The 22,433-nt window shown below is 32.4% G+C and overlaps 1 protein-coding gene across 5 annotated transcripts in view; it reads right to left on the bottom strand.

The window, feature by feature from the left end:
* HELZ (helicase with zinc finger) overlaps positions 1–22,433 on the bottom strand; it is a 268,358-nt gene that overhangs the window by 84,033 nt on the left and 161,892 nt on the right. For all 5 annotated transcript variants that reach the window (XM_074260562.1, XM_074260566.1, XM_074260567.1 and 2 more), the window contains 5 exons: positions 18,348–18,466; positions 16,864–17,009; positions 15,719–15,866; positions 13,346–13,529; positions 10,921–11,149 (listed from right to left, as the gene is read on the bottom strand). In XM_074260562.1, the coding sequence (XP_074116663.1) occupies positions 10,921–11,149; positions 13,346–13,529; positions 15,719–15,866; positions 16,864–17,009; positions 18,348–18,466 (826 nt within the window). The remainder of the gene's footprint in view (positions 1–10,920; positions 11,150–13,345; positions 13,530–15,718; positions 15,867–16,863; positions 17,010–18,347; positions 18,467–22,433) is intronic.

Raw genomic sequence — 22,433 nt, 5'->3', positions numbered from 1 at the left:
TCTCATAAATTTATTTAATGAGTACCTTCTAGTTACTTATATAGTTTTTCCCTATACCTTCATGTACTTCTGATGAAACTTTATGCCAATTTAGCTTTGAAAAGACCCTGCTTGTGGTATGAAATGTTGAGGAATTTTTTTTTATTTTTCCCCCCCTCTATGTTTACTGTGCTTAGTTAAAATAGCCATAAAAAACTTTATATTCTTATAAGATTTCTTTTGGATTGCCAAGGACCTTGATCTCCAGATTACTGAATGAAAGAATTACTGTTGATAAAGTGTTACATTTAAAAACAAAAATTATATCAGAGCAAAAGGTCAGGCAATGTAATGATACACAGAGGTTCAGAGGCAGATTTATAAAGCACATGAAGAGATATCTGGAACTATGCAAAGGTGGCTAACTTGATGAAAAGTTAACACCAAAACTATACTTTTTCAAAATTAAATAAATTGCTATAAAATCAATTCAGTCTATTATTGGTTGAAGAGATTACCTTCATGTGTTTCTATGTTGCTGCATTTTAAATCTTTTAAAAAGAATATGTTATCAATCAAAATATCCAGTAATTTAAAATGGAAATTTTGTTTCTCAAGATAAGAAACTATAAAGAATCACATACAGCACTAAGGCAGTAACTAGCCATCCTTGCATTCAGCAATGAATAACTTCACTGTAAATTTAAAACACTTTCTGGGAAACCATGTCAGCTTATTAAAATGTTACTGTATCATTCCTTTCCTCACCCCATACAATTCTTTTTTTTTTTTTTTTTTTTTTTTTTTTTGCTGAGGCAATTGGGATTAAGTGACTTGTCCAGGGTCACACTAGGAAGTATTAAGTGTTTGAGACCACATTTGAACTCAGGTCCTCCTGACTCCAGGACTGGTGCTCTATCTACTGCATCACTTAACTGCCCCCACCCCATACAATTCTTGCAGCCAATTACTATAGATGTGATTTCTCAAACTATTCAACTTTTCCTTTTTTTAAAGAGTCGTGGAAGGGTGAAAATGGAAAGGAAGTGCATTAAGCTATAACCCTCTATGAACATTCCACTTTCAGAATAATAAAGATTCACTTAACAATAACAACAAAAAAATACATAGGTTGTGTTTAGATTAGTACTCATTAAACAGGATCGATATTTATATATGCTGTATCAATTAGTACTAAATATTGGAGGTGAAGGGAAGTGATAATTTCAAAGAAATAAATCATTATCCAAATCCTATTTTAAAATGCTGAAATCAATATGACGAAAATAATACTTTATATTTACATATAATTCTTTGTAGTTACAAAGTACTTTTCTATTTGAAAGTTTGGAAGATTCAGAGGGAAGAAGAATTCAGTTAATTAAGAAGGTGAAGGAAATTATGTAAGTGACTTAGAGTGGCACTGGAACTCCTGAAGAACAGTAGAGGTTAAATTTGGAGAGAAGAAATTTGGAGACATTTGGATAAATGTAAAGGAGATAAATCCCAGTCCAGATCCTACTTACAACTTCAATGGTAGAAACTTATAGGAAAAAGAGCAAGAGAAGTAATAGAAATAAGAAGTAAGAATTTGAAAAGAATTCAAGGTAAAATAAAAGAAAAACAACAGCTGACAAGTCAAACTAAGAAAAGGTAAGTAAAACAAACTGATAATTAAAACAAATTGTTAAATCAGTAGGTAAAAAGAAAATAGTAAAATAAGAAATTAGTGCTTAAGTGGAAAGAAAGCTGCTTGTGTGATTATCAAGTCAGATATAAAGAGGTGATAAAGGATTTTTTTTCTGAGATAAACACACACAAATAGTTTAAAAAATTGAGAATTTCAACTAGGATGAAAAGAGTAAATTTTGTAGTGATTTAAAATGAGTACATAAAATATATATTTCTACTATAGTCAAATGTCTGTTAAATTCTAAGCAGAGGAAGATTGGAAAAATACCAGAGGCTACTCTGAAATGCCAAATCATAAAAAATAAGAAACTAAAGGAGTACTCACTAATTGGAAAACAACTGAATAAAATGTGGCAGATAAAGGTAAGGGAATATTGGTGTGCTGTAAGAAATGATGGGAGGACTCATTGAACTGAAGCAAAATAAAGTCAGTTACCAAGAAAATAATTTATATAATCACTGCAACATTGTAAAGAAAAATAATTTTAAAAGACTTAAGAACTCTGAACAAAACAATAATCAACCATGAGGAGAGCTGATGAAAATCACTATCTAACAGAGAGGTAGGAGACTTGAAATATGAATTTCTTTTGTTTATTTATGCTTATTTGTTACAAAGTACTGTAAAAAGGAGGGATTTTCAATAGCAATCTCTCCCCATAAAGAAAATATGAGGGTCATTATAGTATTTTTTAAATCTACAAAACAGAAAGAGACCAAGAAAAAACCAGGCCCCTCTGAAACTAACAGATTGAATCTGTTATAGTCTGTTAAAAATGTAAACCATATTTGTGGTTTCATGTACAATTATCTTCTCCTGTTCTGTGTATAGAACAATGGTCATGTTCATTAATAGTTTTCAAGTTTAGAAAAATAAAATAAGCAGAAGCTGAAGTTGGGAGAGGGAGAAGGGGAAATATTTGACCATATCAAAAACACCGATGAGTGGAATGATATCAAAGGAAAGAAAAAGGTCAATTATATATTTGGAGGTAATAAACACCACAATAAATTAAGTACCTTCCTGAAGAAAATTAAACTAGATCCTTTCAGAAGGAAAGAGCTACTGATGTTCCAAAGAATGCTACAGCAGAAACACAAAAACATCCAGAATGTGTCAGAGAAAGAGGAGTAGTGGTAGGAAAACTGGTGATTCCCTGTACCAGGGGTACTGAGAAAACTTTAATACAAAAGAAATGTATTGTCTTCCTAGGGATCAGGGCATATTTCCCAGATATGTCAAAAATGGATGATTATTAGTCACAATTTTAATACTTTAAGAAGTATCACTAAGGATCATGAAGTCTTATGCAAAAAAATGAAGGAACACAAACTATCCTTTCCTCATTGTAGCCCATTTAAGGCAAAGGATCTAGAAGACAGAAAATGGTTTGGAAAATAAACAGCTGGATAAGAAAAGTAGAGTTTGAGAAAGGGACTTATATTCCTGAATCACAGTTTAAGATCAAGGTATGAGAGCAGCTAGGTGGTGCAGTGGATAGAGCATAAGCCCTTAAGTCAGGAGGACCCGAGTTCAAATCAGATCTCAGACACTTAAGCATTTCCTAGCTGTGCGACTCTGGGCAAATGTAAGGTAGAGTGAGGGGAGGGGAGGAAAGAGAAGGGGAAAAGAGGGAAGGGGAGGGGAGAGAAGGAGAGAGAAGGGGAGATGAATCAAGGTATAACAAACTTTTTGCCAAAGTTAGGATATCTCTACCAGAGACTTTAATCAGAAGAGTTTTAAAATAAAATAGAATGGATGGAAGAGCATTACTCATGTATATTCCACCAAGCTATATAACAGAGTATATAGCTACAAGACAGCTGAGACATCCAGAAATTTGCAGGAAAAAAAAATACCAGAAAGGGACAGTATTACCATCTGAAATATTTAAGCATAAGTGCTCATTGATTGAGTAGGTAACAAAAAAGACCTACAAAGTCCTATGAAAGAAAGCAAATCTGATCTGACAGATATCACTGAAATTTGACGGGATGAAATGATAGAATTAAACACATGAATGGAATATGACTCTAGAAGGGTACACTTTATTTAAAAGATACAGGACAGGTAAAAGGTAAAAATTTAGTATTATTGTAGTGGCATAATCATATAAGAAAAATCTAAGAAACAAAGTAGAAAAGCATCAAGGATAGCATATGAGTAAAGAGCTGATGCAATTTTGTCATTGATGAATACATATCTTTGGACAAAACATCTAAGTAGACAGAGTTTGTGATCAGATCACATGCCTGAGAGAGGTAAAACGAAATAATTTTAAACAACAAACTATTCTAGATATCTGAGACAGTTCTCTCTGTCAAGATCAAAGCACCCAGAAACTTCTTTTGTTTGCTTTAATAATTTCATCCTTCAAAAGTTAAAGGAACTAACAAGATCTCCTATATAGAATCTGATTCTCACTAACAGGAAAGAACGGGTTAATGAGACTCTTATGGAGAAATAATCATTCCTAACAATTTATTACAGAGAAGAAAGGAAACATATTCTGACATGCATCTAGACTTTGGAAAAGCAGATTCCAAAGATTTCAAAAAAAGCAAAGGTGTGATGGCATGAACTAAAATTTTACAGAAGTCAGACTAGAAGGGATGGTATACCTTAAGAATAAAATTTCAAAGATTCTGAAGGAAAGTGAAAAGATTGATAGTATTGCACTAATTTGGATTTAGAAAAAAATCATATTCTAAAGATGTAAGCAAAGGCAGATAACAAAGGATGAATATAAGAATGACAGTCCTATAAAGATAGATTAAAGAATGCTAAAGTTCAGAATGAGCAGAAGCTAGTGCAATATATGAAAGACAACAAAAAAGGATTTGTTCTGTATTTTTGTGAGAAAGAGGAGGATCAAAGAAGAGGCAGGACTGCCATTTAGGATGAAAGGACTTATGATAAATGACAAAAAGGAGAACAAAAAGCTGGTTGATTCTTATTTTGCTACTGTTTTCTCTGCAAAAGAGAATGACATTTTCAGCCTTACATTAGAAAGAGCAGAACAAAAATTAATAACAGAGAGTTGATACCAAAGATAAATGAGAGAGAAACAAAGCACCTAGATATCCAAAATAAATGTAGTCTCAAATAAACTGTATCCTTAGGTACTAAAAGAAACTGGCATGTAAAGTTCCTAAGTATAAATGACATTTCAAAAGTTTATAGAGAATGGGAAAGGAATCATAAGATTAGTAAAGATCATATATCCTGACTGTTTAAAAATTGAAGTGGGCAAGAACAGTCTCCCCAAAATCCTAAGATCAGGGATCTTGACTTTATTCCTGGGAAAATTCCATAATGAATTATTAAGGAGAAAGCTAATTAACATCTAGAAAAAGCAGCAGAAATTAGAAAGAACCAGCATAGCTTCATTAATTATTAACAGATTAACTTCAATTATCATCATCATTATCAATATGATTAATTTAGAATGTTAAGGACTACAAAGTACTTTACATTAAGTTAATTCATTTGACTTGCACAACAATCCTATGAGATAGTTCTATTGTTTCAATTTTGTAGTAAGAAAACTAAACTAAAAGAGGTTAAGTAACTTGCTCAGGATCACGAAGCTAAGTTTATGAGGTAGAATTTGAACTTGGGTCCTGCTAACTCCAAGATTAGTTGTCTATCTAGAGTTCTAGCGCACCACTGTTTTGAGATTACTAAATAAGGGAGATACTGTAAAGACAGTCTATTTAGATTTTAGCAAAATATTAATAATATAATTCATACCATTCTTTTGGGAAGGATGGGAGAAATGTGGATTACATGATAATCAAATATCAACCAACATGCATTCTTAAGCACCTACTATGAGCCAAGTAATACTGTGATAGGAACAAAGGATGAAAACACAAAATTAAAGACTTTTTTTTTTTAACCTTTAAGTCACTTACAATAAAGCAAGGAAGATAACATGTACATACATACATACATACTTATATACAGAAGAGAAACAATATAAATTAGAGGTGAAGACACAAAGAGGAAAGGTATCATAAAGAAGGTGGCTTTTTAGCTGAGCCTTGGAAAAAACTAAGGATTTTAAGAGTGAAGGAGGATAACATTCTTAGTATGGGAGATATTCATTACAAAGGCATGGGAACAAGAGATGGAGTGTTAGGTGTGAAGGACTATTTGAATGTACCACAATATATGTGATGGGAACTAATATGAAAACGTAGATTGGGTTCACATTCTAAGAGACTGTAAATGTATGCCAAAAGGAAAAAGATTATATCTGAACTTGAAATTACTGAGTTCATTTTTTAAAAACTTAGATGGATTTGGAAGTGATCAAATGATTGAACAGAAGAGCAGTTAATGATTCAGTGCCATTAAGCAAAAGGTCTCCAGTTGAATGCCTCAGGGATTTCTGCTTTGTCTGGTACCAGAAAACTAGCAAATTATCTGCAGATAGAGTACAGCCATGTATAAATAAATCTAAATTTTTCAGAATTATATTTGATTATGCATGACTTTTTTTTTTCTGGAACACATTTTACTTCCTAATATGCTTTGTTTGGGTTAAAAATTACTGTGTAGCACCTGAAAACAAATCAGTTGGGTAATAGACTGGGAAGAAGTTTGGTTACAAGGACAAAAGGAATGATAATGATAAGAACAATAGAAAATGGAATCAACATCCAAAAAGATTTCTTCAGGCTAAAGTATAGACTAAATTTAATAAGATGAAATTCAATAATAATAGATGTAAAGTCTTACAGGCAGCCAAAAGCAACAGGGACCTAAGATTTAAAACTGAGCCTAGATAATTATGATTATATAATTTTAGAAAGTCATTCATCTTCCTTATAACAAAAAATATTTAGTGCATGGAATAAAATGAAAAATTAAATCAAAATGAATGAAAATATCATAATAGGAAAAAGTATAGTTATTAGAAAATTTAGGGTACAGTAAGTTGCTGGAAATCATTTGGCTATTCATCTTCTTAATAACTATTTCTAAATCTTGTTTATGAATGTTTTGTGGCTCCTGATGAATGATGCTCTACTTTAGACATAAGCTTGAATACATTTTACCATAAATCAAATGGCAGGTACTCTGTAAGATCTAAATAACAAGTACAAATTAACCAACACATTAAATAGAATTTTTTCTATACTTTTATAGTTAATTCGAATCATTTTCTTTCAATGCACTTTTGTCCCTAGGGATGAAAAGGGAAAACCTAAATTTCACAAAATATATCAAAATTTGACAGTGGAAACAGTGGCAATATTTTCATGTATTGCTACCCACAATTCAATCTTAATTAAGATAAAAGGTCAGTATTGTATAATAGAGAGTAGAATTTATTTTATTTATTTATTTTTTGTTTGATGGGTTTTTCCCTCAAACCTACCTTGCTGACCTGCTATAACCCCATAAATTTGGTTTTCGTTTGTTTTGTTTTAGTTTTTAGTTTTTGTTTTTTCATTTTTTTCCCCCTCAAAGAGAGCAGAATTTAAAATCGGGAAGACTTGAGTTCAAGTTCTGCCCCAGATACACGCAAGCTGTCTGATTCTGGGAAAGTCATTGAAACCCTCAGTGTCTTAGATTAATCAGTGACAGTCCTACCACTGAATTGGTAAAGTTTCCTTACCTAGGAATCCCCTGTATCAATAAACAACATATCTAGCCTGGTTTCCTTTAATTATATATCTATAAATAGAATTTCTAAATCATGAATTGGCTAATGGTGTATTTTTACTAGATATTTCTATATGTTTGTTTTAAGCCCCAATGGGGAAGGCTGATATAAATGGCTAGGGAGAAAGGAGAGGGAGAGAACATATGCTATTTCCAAAAAGAAATGTTTTCTCCCTGGTGCTACCCTTATTCCTGCATTTATCAGTCACCTGAAAGTTAACATCTCATTGTTTCTTAGGGCACACTAGGAATGAGAAACGTAGCTTCTGGGAGACAACTCCCGCATGACTACCCCCAGATGGGACTGCCTTCCCACTCCTCTTTCTCTAAGTTTTTCTGGGGACTATGAGAAGCCATGTAGTATGATATATGATCAGCTTCAAAGTCAGGAAGAACTGAGCTTATATCTTGCATCTAATACATTTGGAGCTATAACCCTAACAACTCTCTTAAAACTATAACTTGCAAAATAATCATGTATAGACTTAAAGTTAGGGGGACTCAGATGTCATCTAGTCCAATCCTTTAACAAATGAGGAAATTAAGAGTCAGAGAACACAAATGACTTGTCTATAGTTGTACAGTTAATGTCTGGAACAGGATTTCAACCCAATGAATTCCTGACTCCAAGTATTGTGCCCTATCCTTTATTCTCCTCAGCTTTTTCTTTGGGTAGGCATTAGCAGAAATTTCTTCACATAATCAATAAGCCAACTAGTATTTATTAAAAAACCTATGTGCTATGCATTATCCTGATCACTGGAAATACAAAGAAAGGTGAAAACAAAAACAACCATGTCCCTGCTCTCAGGGAACTCAAAGTCTAATTGGAAAGACAATATGCAAACTGTACAAACGAGTTATATACAAAATAAACTGTAGGTAATATCAGAGGAAAAGGACTATTACTAAGTACTGGCAAAGTCTTTTTGAAAAGATGTTAGCTGAATCTCAAGGGCAGCTAAGATGCAGAAATGAGGAGAGAGAATTTTAAGCAGGGAGAAACAGATGGATTGTTATGTATAAAGAACAACAAGTAGATCAGTGTCACTGGAAGGGAGTAGGGTATAAGAAGAATGAAAAGACAACAAAAGGCCAGGTTATAAAGGGCTTTGAAAACCAGAGGATTTCATTTTGATACTGGGGATTATATGGAACCACTGGTGTTTAATGTGTTGGGTGGAAGGGGAGATAACTTGGCCAGACCTGAGCTTTATGAAGATCAATTTGACAATAAAAACAGAGGGTAGCTTGGAGTGATAAAGAGTTGAGGCAGGAAAACTTAATTAGCAGGCTACTGCAATAGGGCAAGAATGAAGTGATAAAGACCTGTACCAGAATAATGGCAACATCAGAAGACAGAAGGGAATGCACAAGAATGATACAAAGGTTATAAAAGACAGGACTTGACCACTGATTGGATATGGAGAATAGTGAGGAACTGAGGCTATGGCACTTGTTATGTGAGCCTGGCTGCCTTGGTGCCTGGATAGATGGTGGTATCCTCAGCATTGATAGGAAAATTATGAAAAGGAAAAGGTTTAAAGAAAAAAGATAATAAGTTCAGTTTGGGACATGTTGAGTTTAAAATGTCTATAGGACATCCAATTTGAGATGTTTAAAAGGCATCTGGAGTAGTGGGCTTGAAGGTCAGGAGAGAAGTTTGGTTTGGACAAGTAGATCTGAGAATCATCTGCACAGTGAATCCATGAGAAATGATGAGATTATCAATTAAACTTAAAACAGAACTCTTATGAATCTCCACTGTGAGTAAGTATGGCAGGGATAAAGGAGACAGAGAGTAATTCGTGGGACGTGTAGGAGAACCACCAGGATAAAACAGTGTCGTGAAAACCCAGGGAGAAAATATCATAGTGAAGATGATCAATACAGAGATTAAGAAGAATAGGAAGGGGAAGGTAGATGGCCCAGTGGACAAAGCGTCAGCCCTGAAGTCAGGGGGACCTGAGTTCAAATGTGATCTCAGACACTTAATACTTCCTAGATGTGTGACCTTGGACAAGCCACTTAACCCCAATTGCCTCAGCCAAAAAAAAAAAAAAAGGAGGAGGAGAATAGGGACCGAGAAAAGGTCATTAGATTTAGCAATTAATTATTTGTAATATTGAAGGAAAAAAGTTTCAGATGAATGATGAGATCAGAAGCTAGACTGCAAAGAATTAAGAAAAGAATGAGATAAAAGGAAATGGCAGCACCTGCTGTTGACAGCCTTCTTAAAGAGTTAGGCCATAAAAGACATGAGAAAAGATTGGGAAGACATAGGCATGGCTATATATAGTAAAAGGATATGGATGATAGAGGGAACAATGTGCCTCTGCAAGTAAAGAAAGGAGTTATCATTAGAGGCCCAAACAAACAAATAATAGGTAGAGCTAGCAATAGCGCTGCTAAAATAATCATTTTATTCTTACATGGCCCTAGTAGATTCCCTTTACATAGAACATTTAAGACTTCTGGGCGTATGCAAAAAAATAAACTTTTGCCACATTTACTTCACAATGCATTCTTGACTTTACAAGGTGTTCCATTCAAATAAACCTATTTATCTTAACAGTACTATACAATTCTAGAAACAACAGGCAGAGAGGTGGCACGATGGATAGAGAGCTAGAACTGGAGTCAAGAAAACAAGTTCAAATATGGCTTCATTCATTTGCTGATGTGATCTCTAAAAAGTCATTTAACCTCAGTTTCCTTGACTGCAAAATGATGATAATAAGAACACTTACTTCTCGAGATTATTGTGGGAACAAAATAAGAAAGGATTTGCAAATCAAAAAGCATAATATAAAATATTAGCTACTGTTATTATTATTGCCAATAAAAATTAAATAGTTATCCAAGAAACATTTCAAAGTTACTTAAGACCTTGTTTCTGATCCTGAATTCACTTTGATAAGTACTATAAAATTTGTAAAATTTTAAGTAAATCTTAGCACATTTTTTTCATGAAAAAGTAATCTTTTTATAATTCTTTCTGTATGAATTACACATACAAACAAATGGGCCTTCTTAAGAGTCAAAAATTCAAGCCCAATAATATTAATCCCTGAATTTTAACATTAGAATAAATGATATAAGGCATATTAAAAAAAATGTTGAGTGTCTATTTTGATAATGTTTTCATATAAAGACAAAGAGCTTCTTACAATTTAAGTTTGACCAAGACATTGGTAACAAGGTTTAAAGAGTTATAAGCAGAAACAAAAAGATGACAGATCATTTTAGTTTGGAAAGATGATAGGGACTTTTTAAAGAGTGCAAATAACTGAATGCAAAGAATAGGCATGGCAGAAAATGACTGAGAAAATAAATTCATCACATCCATTATCTATAAGTGTCAGAAGTTACTTAAAACTGTTTAAGGACTATATTCACAGACATATACAATTATCAAGATATTAAATAAATCAAGAAAATAAACTTTATGTTATTGCTCAAAATTTATTAAAACTAATCATTCAAATGCCAGGAAGTCATAATATAAAGGTATCCTTGCATTTCTTCCCAATCTTTCCAGTCAACAATATATACACACATACTCAAAATACCTGCATCTTCCAATAGAGCACAACGCAATAGGATCACCCACCACAGCTACCAAGGACTGTGCTCTTGTTATGGCGGTGTTGAGAAGTTTGTAGTTGGACAAAAAACCATAATCCAAATCCTCTGTTGAATCTTCTAACAGTTGCTCTTTCCTTTTAATTGGGGTTTGTTTATGTTTGCAAGTATGCCGGGTACGTACTGTACTCAGAAACAAAACCCTAAACTGCTTTCCTAAAGAAATTAAGAACATTTTACATGCAATGTTATTAATTAGTAATAAAACCAAAAGTTCATATTTTCACAAAATCCTAGAAACTAAGAAGTTGAAATCAGTCCCAAAGATCACCTTATACAATCTTTCACCCAATGCAAGAGCTCCTACAGCAACCCTGACAACTGATCAACTAGCCATAGCTTAAATACTTTATATTATCTCATAAGACAATCCTTTCCACAATTGTATCATTCTAGTTGTTGGCCAAAGTTATCAAAAAGGGTTTTTTTGTGTGTTTCGTAAAATCTCTTCTTATAATTTAAAATTTAGGATTGTAAGATTTGAAAGAGATCTCAAAGACTATCTAGTCTATTTCTTCCCTTTCAAATAACAACTTTCAAATATTTGAAGATACCTATTAAGTCTCTAACTCTTTTCTTCTCCAAGCTAGACATTCTCAATTCCTCTAAGAATTCCACAAGTCAGTCTCTAAATTCCTCATCATCCCTCCTGCCTTCCTCTAGATCTTCTGTAATTAGCCCTTAAAATAATGTGCCTAAAATTGAAAAAAAATACTGTGATGTGATATGAGCAACACAGAAAGCAATGGGGACCTTTGATAATCACTTTATTATTATCATAATATAAGATTATCTTCTTTTAGCAATCACATCACGCTGATCATTTTTTAAAAATTAAAAATATGAGGAAGCATTAGCATAGTGGATACAATGCCAACCTTGAAGTCAGGAAGGCCTGAGGAGTTCAAGTCTTCCTCAAGACAAATTTATTATCTTCTTTATATTTTGGGCAATTCTCTAAGAATATAAATTGTGGAGAAGGTGTTGACTCTCTTCAACAATGAAATCACATCTCTATACTAAATCTCAAAGTAAACAGAAAAAACAATAAAATAAAACTGAACATTTATAATAGACAACTTTGGCCCCAGAGAATATTTGAGAATATACATTTCCTCCTTTTATTACAGAAGTAGAAGATTACAAATATTATATACATATATTCTCAAGTTGTTTTTTTCTGAACTATTTTTTCCTTTCTTTTTTAATACTAGAAATGATTCAATGGCTAGGCAAAGAGAGAAGGCTACATTTGCAAATGAATGTGATATAAAAGCAAACAATGAATCAAAGTAAAATGTAAGAAAAATAAATATAATGTATCACAGAAACAGTTTTAATGAGTTCCTACTATATGGAAAACTAATTGCATTATATTGCAAAAATAAATGCATTTTAAGTGTCATTTCTCAGGTACAAGAAATTCTTGTTAAACCTATTTTATGAGTATTTATCTTCCCAGAGCAAATTAGAACTCTTATCACTGGTCAGAAATATAGTCAGAGATTTTTAATTGTAATATATACTTGGGATCTCAAAAATGAAGCAGAAACAAGTAGCTTATCATAAAATGAAGATTAATATCACAAATGTCTTTCAGAAAAGTAAAGAGAAAAATAAATATCCTACTAATTCAGTATCAGACCCTAAGATCAATTACCAAAACATTTCAAATAGAATGTAAATACTACCGTTATCCTGAATTAACAAGTTTTTAAATGAAAAATCTCACATTGTAATAGCCAAAAAAGAAACTAATTATAAGAACAATTTATGCTATTTTTTTCTAGCATACTGAAAAACAGACACCAGTATAAATAAAATATTACATTTATTATTATTTAATTATATAATCTATAATTGATTAATGTAAAATATTTTATTTATACTTTTTTCATATAAGTGATTGTGATGAAAATTTCTGCACAATTTCATAAAGCATTTAAATTAACGTGGGACCAATCTTTAATATACATAATAGGCATGAAATGCTTATATAATTGCTTATTTATAAATTAAAAACATTTTTTTTTACCAAGACAGTGGCTAAAGAACCCCTGATAAGGAGTTTCCTCTAAAAAAAGGGTTTCTATACTTTGTCTTTCCCTTACATTCTCAGAGAGCTACCTGAGGGCATTGAGAATCTAATTCTTTCACTCAGGATCCCACAGACCTGATGTGGACGAAGCAGCACCTAAACAGAGGTCTACCTGTCTCCAAAGCCACCTTTCTATCCATTATATTATGTGCTTCTCTATTTCAAAAATTACCAAGATATAAATACAAAGTTTTCAAAAAGCATTTTGAAATATTTACATTTGAATGACTTCAGGAAATATAACTGTTACTTACCCTGCACATTGAGCACTCTTTCCACATTGACATCAGATAATCTCTTTTTTCGAAGTTCTGCCCGGATCCTGAACACCTGATCAGCGTAAGGAGTGACTACACCTATACTTCCATCATCTAATTTTCCCCAAGCTACAGGCCACTTTCTCCTTAACTCTTCCACCCGTTCCACCACTTCAAATACCTTAAAAAAAAGTTTTACAATTACAACTGAAATACTATCTTAATGAAAGCCAAATAAAAATTCCATTCTAGGTTATATGATCATTTCACATCTTGGATAATACCCTACATAAAAAGTTTGCACATATTAATAAAATTGCTTAAACAATAAATTCCTTATATAAAAGCTACTTCAGTAGGTTTCTTAATGAAAGTATTTTTTTTTGGAAAAGGATCTATAAACAATTTATTAACAAAATTTGGTTCTACATTGTTGATTTGATGGAAATTTATAAATGCTCTAGCTCAAGTGGTGTTACTACTTTCAGAAACAAAGTTCATTTTTAAAAGAACTATTAGTTACTCTGATTTAAACAAATAACAAAAAACAAAACATGAACATTTCCACATATAAAGAACAAAAAAATAATTATGTTATTTTAGCCTGTGAATCTCTTCATGAATAATTTGGTTTTTGTTTCAAGAAGTGGGTTTTAAGTATGCTAAACTCAGCAGGTTAATTCCAAAGCTTTTGGATTTAACTTTTCTATATGACAACAAACATTTACTAAGGACCTACTATATACCAAGCACTGTATTAAATTATGGATATACAATGAAAAGTAAAACAAAACAAAACAAAAAATGCAGTTCCCAATCTCAAAAAGCTTACTGTCCAGTGGGGAGGCAATGTACAAATAAGACAAACTGGAGGCCTTTTATGATTCCTCAATCTGCTTTCCTTTCTGAAATTACCTATAAGTCATATAAGTATAGCTTATATTTACTTAGGTACATGTTGTCTCCTTTATTATAATGTGTGCTCCAAGAAGGAAGGGACTCTTCTTGTCTTTCTTTGTATCCCTAATGTCTAGGACATAATGCTTGTTGACTGACAAAAAATGCATCACTATTAATATCTAATCAAAGCCATTCAAACATATTCTACTGGTATTCACTTATAAGAAAGTCAAGTAAAGAACAAATAAACAAGCATATACGAAGCCCTGATTACATGCCAATACCATATCAAACACTGGAGATACAAAGAGAAAAAACAAAAAAGCAAAATACAACTATTGAGTCTCTGCCTTCAAAAAACTCATATCTAAAGAAGGGACAATGTACAACTATGTACAAACAAGGACAAAAATAGTTTTATATGTGTGTGTGAATATGATCTTTCAATATTAATTACCTATCACTCAAAGAAGTGATCATTTTATATTAAAACAAGATTTAATGAAGTTCCATTTCAGATGAAAAATAATAACATATATAACAATTAACATTTCCTTTTTTAATCAAGTTCTGTCTTTCTATTTTACCACAAAACAAAGAGAAATTCAAAGTTTATTCTTGTTTTATGACACGGATGATTCATTAAAACAAATGAAATAACAAGATTGATTCTGCATCATTTTTAATTGGTCCTATTTGCAAATGATTATTTATTTTAACTGCCTAAGTCATTCTTTGTTTCTGAACCTGGTTCAAAACTCCTGTAATCAATCACTTAAGTCTAGAAATCCAGTTCTTATTAACCACTGTGTGTTCTATTCTTGTGTCAAGGAAATCTGTTACCTTGAAGAGTGCTTACAAGGTGGTCTAGCATATTTGTACTACCAAGCTATCCTTCAAAGATGTCTGATTTGTTATCCAAATAAGTCTGGTTCACTATTTCTAAGCTTGCAAGTGAACTCTCATCATAAGAGAGAAAGAGTGGGTATTTCTAGTCCCTCATTCCCAAGTACCAACCAATTATATTGTCTCCTATACCTCAGCTCTGTAACCAACCATAAAGATTTTTATCATTTATGATGTCAAACTCTTTTAACAAATCATAACCTGTTCCCCACCTATGAAATCCTTTTCTTTATTCTTCACTTTCCTAAAAATTAAACCCACCTCATGGTCTTAGCTTTGCTAGGAATTTAAGATCCTATTTATTGGTAAATTCATGTTACTAATAAACTGATCATGTTTGGAACTTTGTAATCCAGTTTACTTCATTTTGAACATAACACAATAAATATAAATGTTGTATGCCAAGAAAAAAATTTTTATCTTATCTTTATGAAAATAAAGTTAATACTTCAGCCAATAAAAAAGATTTAAGGAAAAAATATCCGATGAAGCCTTACAAGTTAAAAAAAAATTGCTCATAATGACTAAATTTTCAAAGAAAATATACAAAAATATGGAAGTTACCTCTGCATTATTATAAAAGGCTGTACTATTTTTTTCCTGTACATCTTCTCCTCGTGCTGTAAAGAAGGTTAATGGATAAAAATCTTTGTGTGCTGGTTGTTTTCCACTTGCCATCAACTTCCCCTCATAGAAAAGTTCTGATGTGTAACTACAGAAAAGATACAAAATGAAAATGTAAATCACTAAAAAATTCTATAGTCACTAGAAAAACTACATTCAAAACAATATATTACTTCATGTCCACAAACTTTATTCAAAATATTGAATGTGAAAAGAGAGGTTTTTCTTAAAAAACAAGGCAGAATAAACAACAACACTTTTTTGAAGGGAAATTGAGGAAAGAGACTAAAGAGAGAAGTAAGAGAAGAATGTTTTATCAATAATAGTTATACACTTCTCTTATGACAATTATATCTAAAAAGAATAAGAGTGGAACAACTTAGTGTGAACTTTTCTGGCTAATCTATTGATATGAACTAGATTATTTCCCTTCAAAGTAATGTAACATAATTTAAGGAAAATCAATATCTCAACATTTTCCCAGCCTATTGAATGCCCTTTTAAGGATGCCTACCAGTAAGGGCTTTGTATATATCAAACAATTTTGGAAGAAGCAAAGAAGAAATCACATTGTGAAATGCTGGTAAAAATCCATGGTGGAAACAAAATCTGTTTTTGCTTTTTATTCTCCTAATCACCTACTCAGATTATCAGCATCATTCACGTTACCTAATTTGTGTTGAACTGTTAAAAATTAGTCATTTTTACATTCCTTCCCTATTTACTTTATTTCCAATTAGATTCCTTACACAGAAGGAATGCGGTTTACTGACATACTCATGCTTTTATATAGGAATTTAAGTGTGTGTATGTATACATACATGCACAAATATAAAACATAATTTAAACCCAGTAGACTAAAAATTTTGCTTTGCTTGAATTTAAATGATTTTTTTAAAAAATTTTTCTTTTCAATTTTAAAGAGTTTTTTCAAATGGTTTCTTAAAGAAACCAAGTCAAACCAAAAAGAAATTGTAACACTAATATCATGGATGACTCAATTTAGCACTCTCAGTCACTGATAAAACTGTTTATGTTAATTAATAATACCAGTCACAGGTACATTTGAAAAAAGTCACACCTACTTGATGATAGCTTCATGGGAACGATAGTTCTCACACAATAGGATCCGACATGGAAACTCTGCAGGATAATGTTCATAGAGCCGATCCAGTAATGAAACATGAAGGTTTCTCTCCCTGGCAAATTCACTGTAGACGAAAGGACTGAGCTGCAACAGACAATCATATTAAAAAAAAAAAAAAGTTTAACAAATTTTGCAAATAACATCTGGAATTTACCTACATAAAATTCCTTATGCTGAAACTTTTGATATTTTAAATTTTTATATGCCCAAGCTTGGGATATCTGTCCAGCCTAATAATTTCTAGACTGTTTGTAACTATATTTAACACTTGACAAATTCACTCTCAACAAGTGCTAAAACTTATCAATTTATAATACCCCATTTATTCACTGAGGGATAAAAACAAAACCCCTAGAGTCTCTGACCCAATCACATGAATCAAAATGATCAGCTAGGAATCCTACTGGAGATAGTTTATATATAACACAAGGGTTTTCTAAATCTAAAAAATAAAAGCTATTCAGTGCTTAAGCCTTTTATAGCTAAGTAAAAACAATTCTGCACCAAATGTAATTTGTTCCTATAGGTATAAACCTTTATCATAATTCTGACAGCAAGACTATCATAGAGGTATTAATATAATCATGTGTCTCAGAAGGATGGCACCTGAAGCTATAAATTTATTGTATAGAAAATAATAATAGCAATAATACTAATAATAGTAATAATAACAATCAGCATTTATATAGCACATTAAGGGTTTTGTAAAGCATTTTTTAAAAATCTTAATTTAATCTGACAATTCTAGGCATTAGTTGCTATTACTATCCCCATTTTACAAATGAAGAAATGGAGCTCAAGGTGACTTGCCCATAGTTCACAAAATTAATACCTACATGAAGCTGGATATGAACGTGAGTCTTTCTAACACTAGGTCTGTCTCTCTATTCACTGTTATGCTCCAAATGGAAAACTTAGTTTCCGTTTCTTCTTTAAATAAGTATGTATTTTAAGTATATAGAGTTAGAAATATTTTGACTACTTTGACTACTATTTTCTCTTTGTTTCCTTTGACTTAAAATTCATTAACCTTCCACAAAGATAAATGTTAGGGATAATAGCTGGGGAATTAAGAAAAGGGTAATGTAAAAATAAGGCTCAAATATTTGCACCATAAAGAACAAAACATCAAATAAACAAAAGTGGAAAACGCAAAGTGGCTCATTCAAAATGTCTAATTAATCTAAAAGAAAAAAGATTTAATACTAGCATGTAAAATTTCTGTGTATGAATAAAGTATTTTGCCAAATTTGTTAAATACATCATAATAGGATTTAACATTAAATTCTCTTACAATAGTTTGGAAATATTTAAATTAAACCATAATATGTTATAATTTCATTTTACACCCCTTAAATATGTACTATAATACTTCATTTACTAGAATTTCATTCTAGACTGAACACATGGTAGAGCACTTACTTGCATATGGTCTCCAGCCAAAACAATTCGTGTGTTTTTATTAGCTAATGCCAGAGGCATAATGGTTTCACACTCCATGGCCTGTGCAGCTTCATCCAAAAGAATGTGTGTAAAAAACCCTAGAAAGCACAGGACAAAAACTCAGCAGTGTATTTCAAATACAATAAAGAGATTAAACACTGCTTTCTTTCCTGACAGATTTTAGATAGTTTGAGACACTTTCATTTCCAGTCCTCAAGAAATCTAATTATCAAATCACAATCCTTCAACAAACAAGAGATTGTTTTTAAAAAGAAAGCTACCTTATTAATTATTAGATGCTACTAATTAGCAGCAATTATCTAGCAAAAGAAATTAAAAACACAACTACAAATAGTACTCCAAATATGAGAAATTAAAATACATTCTGACTAGGGTGTAGAAAAGATTCTAAATGAACCAATATAAAGAGAAAGTAGTTCTCTGCTTGCATAGAAAATTATAACAACTAAATACTAATAGCTAAAGGTATTTTCATATTTACTAGGTAAAATACCATGAATAATTTTTAAACTGGGATTATTTCACACTTAAATTCCCTTCACACAAAAAATAAAAATAAGACTTAGAAATAAAGAAAAATGGGACAAAAACCTAAGATCTAAGAAATCCATTCAGAAAATATATATAAGTATATACAGCTATACATATATATGTATATGCATATACATATATACAGACTTATACAAGTATATATCCACATGTATATTTACATGTCCATAAGCATATTTATTTGAATACCTATCTTTATGGTATATCTATCAACAAACCTCAAGATCATTGTCCCTCATTTCTACTGAGTTTTTTTTTTCCCAACTCCAAGGACATCGATATACAAGATGATGCTCTTTCAAATGGCCTCATCTCCCAGTTCATCAACATCTTAAACTCCTATAATTAACACATAACCTTTCATCCAACTTCACCTCTCTAAATATATAAGACTTTTGATATATCACCATAAGTTTCCTATTTCCATGATCAAGAGTTATAAAATTTCCTTTGACTTTAATTTCCTACCTTTCCATTTCTCCCAATGTCTTACTCCTCTTGACTCTATTCTCTGTCTTTATCTATATCCTTCAGTACTCTTGTAAACTAACATCTCTGATCTGGTTTAATTTTCTTCCATTGTTAAGTTTAACTCCCAAATTTAACAATATAATCTTATACTATCTTCAGATCTCTTTGTTCGTGTCCTAATCACTCACACCTTGCTAAAAATTCTAAACCTGAATTATTCTCACCAACCCTTTCCTCAGTCTTTTGAACAATGCTGGAGAAAGTAGCACAATTATGTAGCACAGGACAAGGACAACATTAATCTCAAGTAAATCCTACCACAGCCATGCAATCCTTTCCTAAATGCAGTACTCAGAGCAACAGCTTCACAACTTTTCTTCTTTCAAGCCTTTTAGCAAAAAAAACTTTATCTCAAACTTTACTGAGAAAACAGAAGCTCCCTCCCTCTTTTCTACTTAAAAAACTTATAAAATCATACTCCATCCTCTATTCCTTTGCTCCAGTCTCTAATAAAGGGTAGAACACCTTTCCAAGGTCAACCACTCTCTGTGCTCCGCCCCGTCATCTACTTCTGCATATTGACTACCCTTCTTAAGAAAAACTCAGGCTCTCCTTATTTAATTACTATTTTGACATCTATAATCATTTCCAAACTCTTAAAAAAAAATCCTTCTTTTCACCTGATATCAAGCTATGACACAATATCTTTCTTCCCCTTTCACTACCAAACTATAAGGAAAAGTTTTCTTGTTTTTTTTTTAATTTATTTTATTTTATTTTATAACTTTTTTTTTTGACAGTTCACATGCATGGGTAATTTTTTACAACATTATCCCTTGCACTCACTTTTGTTCCAATTTTTCCCTTCCTTCCCTCTACTCCTTCCCCTAGATGGCAGGCAGTCTTACGCATGTTGAATATGTTATAGTTTATCCTTGATACAATATATGTGTGCAGAATCGAATTTCTTATTCCACAGGAAAAATTGGATTCAGAAGGTAAAAATAACCTGGGAAGAAAAACAAAACTACAAAAAGTTCATTCGTTTCTCAGTGTTCCTTTTCTGGGTATAGCTGGCTCTGTTCATTACTGATCAATTGGAACTGATTTGGATCCTCTCATTGTTGAAGATAGCCACTTCCATCAGAACACCTCCTCATACAGTATTGTTGTTGAAGTGTATAGTGATCTCCTGGTTCTGCTCATTTCACTCAGCATCAGTTCATGTAAGTCTCTCCAAGCCTCTCTGTATTCCTCCTGTTGGTCATTTCTTACAGAACAATAATATTCCATAACATTCATATACCACAATTTACTCAACCATTTTCCAATTGATGGGCATCCATTCATTTTCCAGTTTCTAGCCACTACAAAAAGGGATGCCACAAATATTTTTGCACATGTGGGTCCTTTTCCCTTCTTTAGTATTTCTTTGGGATATAAGCCCAGTAGTAGCACTCTTGGACCAAAGGATATGCACATTTTGATAACTTTTTGGGCATAATAGAGGAAAAGTTTTCTAAAAAAGTTGTTACTAATTTGCAAAAAGACAACTTACCAATCATCTCTGCCTATGTTATTGGGCACTTCCCAACAAATATGGCTCTTGATCTCCCAAACTCTTTTTAGGAAGGAGTTCTCCAAACCATCCCAAGGTGAAGATCTATCAATTAAGGGGGATATAAAGAGAATTTCTGAAGGGGCAAAAAGCCCCCCTTGCAAAAAGCCAGGCAAAATTGAGCAAGGACAAAATAAGAAAAAATCAGAAGGAGTTAGGACTATACTTAAAAGTGATCCATCCTTTTTTGGTATATCTTTATGGAGCCTGGATCCATGAAATTGAAAGTAGAGATCCTGTCACCTCCCTAGAGTAGCATCAGTTCATCACAGATACAGCCATTGAAAAGTGGGACAAATAACTTTAATAACTGGGGACATGATGAGATGAAGAAAAGATTGAATAACTCAACTGTCCTGACAGAAAAAGATTTAAGAATTACACAGGATCATGCCATACTAATCTTTCAAATGTAGGTACTTTGACTGGCTAGAGTATTATTATTGAGATACTAACCTCATCCTTAAAGGAATTAAATGATCACCACAGCACCCACAACATAACACTCTCATTTAAACTGATCATGCAACCAGTACCCCATTTCTTCCATTCCATTCCAGGGGAATTAAATTGATTATTCAAATCAGCAAAAGGTATATGATGCTTCTGTTGGGCACTAACGTTCTAAAAATGGCTGCATACTATGTGAGGTATCATCAAAAATTTCTCATCATTCTTGATCTCAAAGGAGAGTCATATTGATTATTCCACTCCAGTTTTCTCTAGGCCCCGGACCATTCAATCAAACCCCTGGCCACTAACCAGCAATCAGTATAAAGATTTAGCTAACTGACCCCTCTGATTCTTTCACATGCTAGCCATAGAAATTACAACTTGATCCAGTGGAGTATCACTAACCTTCAGTATTACCCTGTCACTAAAGTAAAGGTCTAGTTGCATGTGACTCTTTCATAGCAGACAAAGTCATCAGTAAACCAAGTAAAATAACATTCTTCAAGAACTAAGTCCAGGTTGATGGGCCCACTGGTCCAGTGATAACGAAAAAGAGCAGTATCACTGAGATTTAAGGTCTCAACTTCCAGTAAAATCACAATCTGTTCGTGAAATACATTAAGACTAGAGGCACGCAGGTAAGCACATCTATGCTACTTCTACCTATGGAAGCCTCATATTCCCTACTCATCTTCTCAGAGGAATCATTTTGTATCACCCAACTCAGAATAAGCAATTCTGGAAGAAAGGTGAGGACGAAACCCAATATCATCTGTTCAGGACCAACTAATGACTAATAACAGGACAACTGCACTTCAAAAGGAGTATAATGAGTTGGTCATTCAAGGAGTTTACAGATCAGAAAGTCTAAGAGTTGCTTACTCCAGCCACTCTTTTTAGTTCTAGCCAAAAACTCCATTCAACCTGTTCCATATGAACAGAGACTTCAAAAA

This window comes from Sminthopsis crassicaudata, chromosome 4 (genome assembly GCF_048593235.1).
Source record: "Sminthopsis crassicaudata isolate SCR6 chromosome 4, ASM4859323v1, whole genome shotgun sequence".
Lineage (NCBI taxonomy): Eukaryota > Metazoa > Chordata > Mammalia > Dasyuromorphia > Dasyuridae > Sminthopsis > Sminthopsis crassicaudata.
Note: the sequence above shows the minus strand (reverse complement) of the source record. Positions and strands in the feature narration are given on the sequence as shown.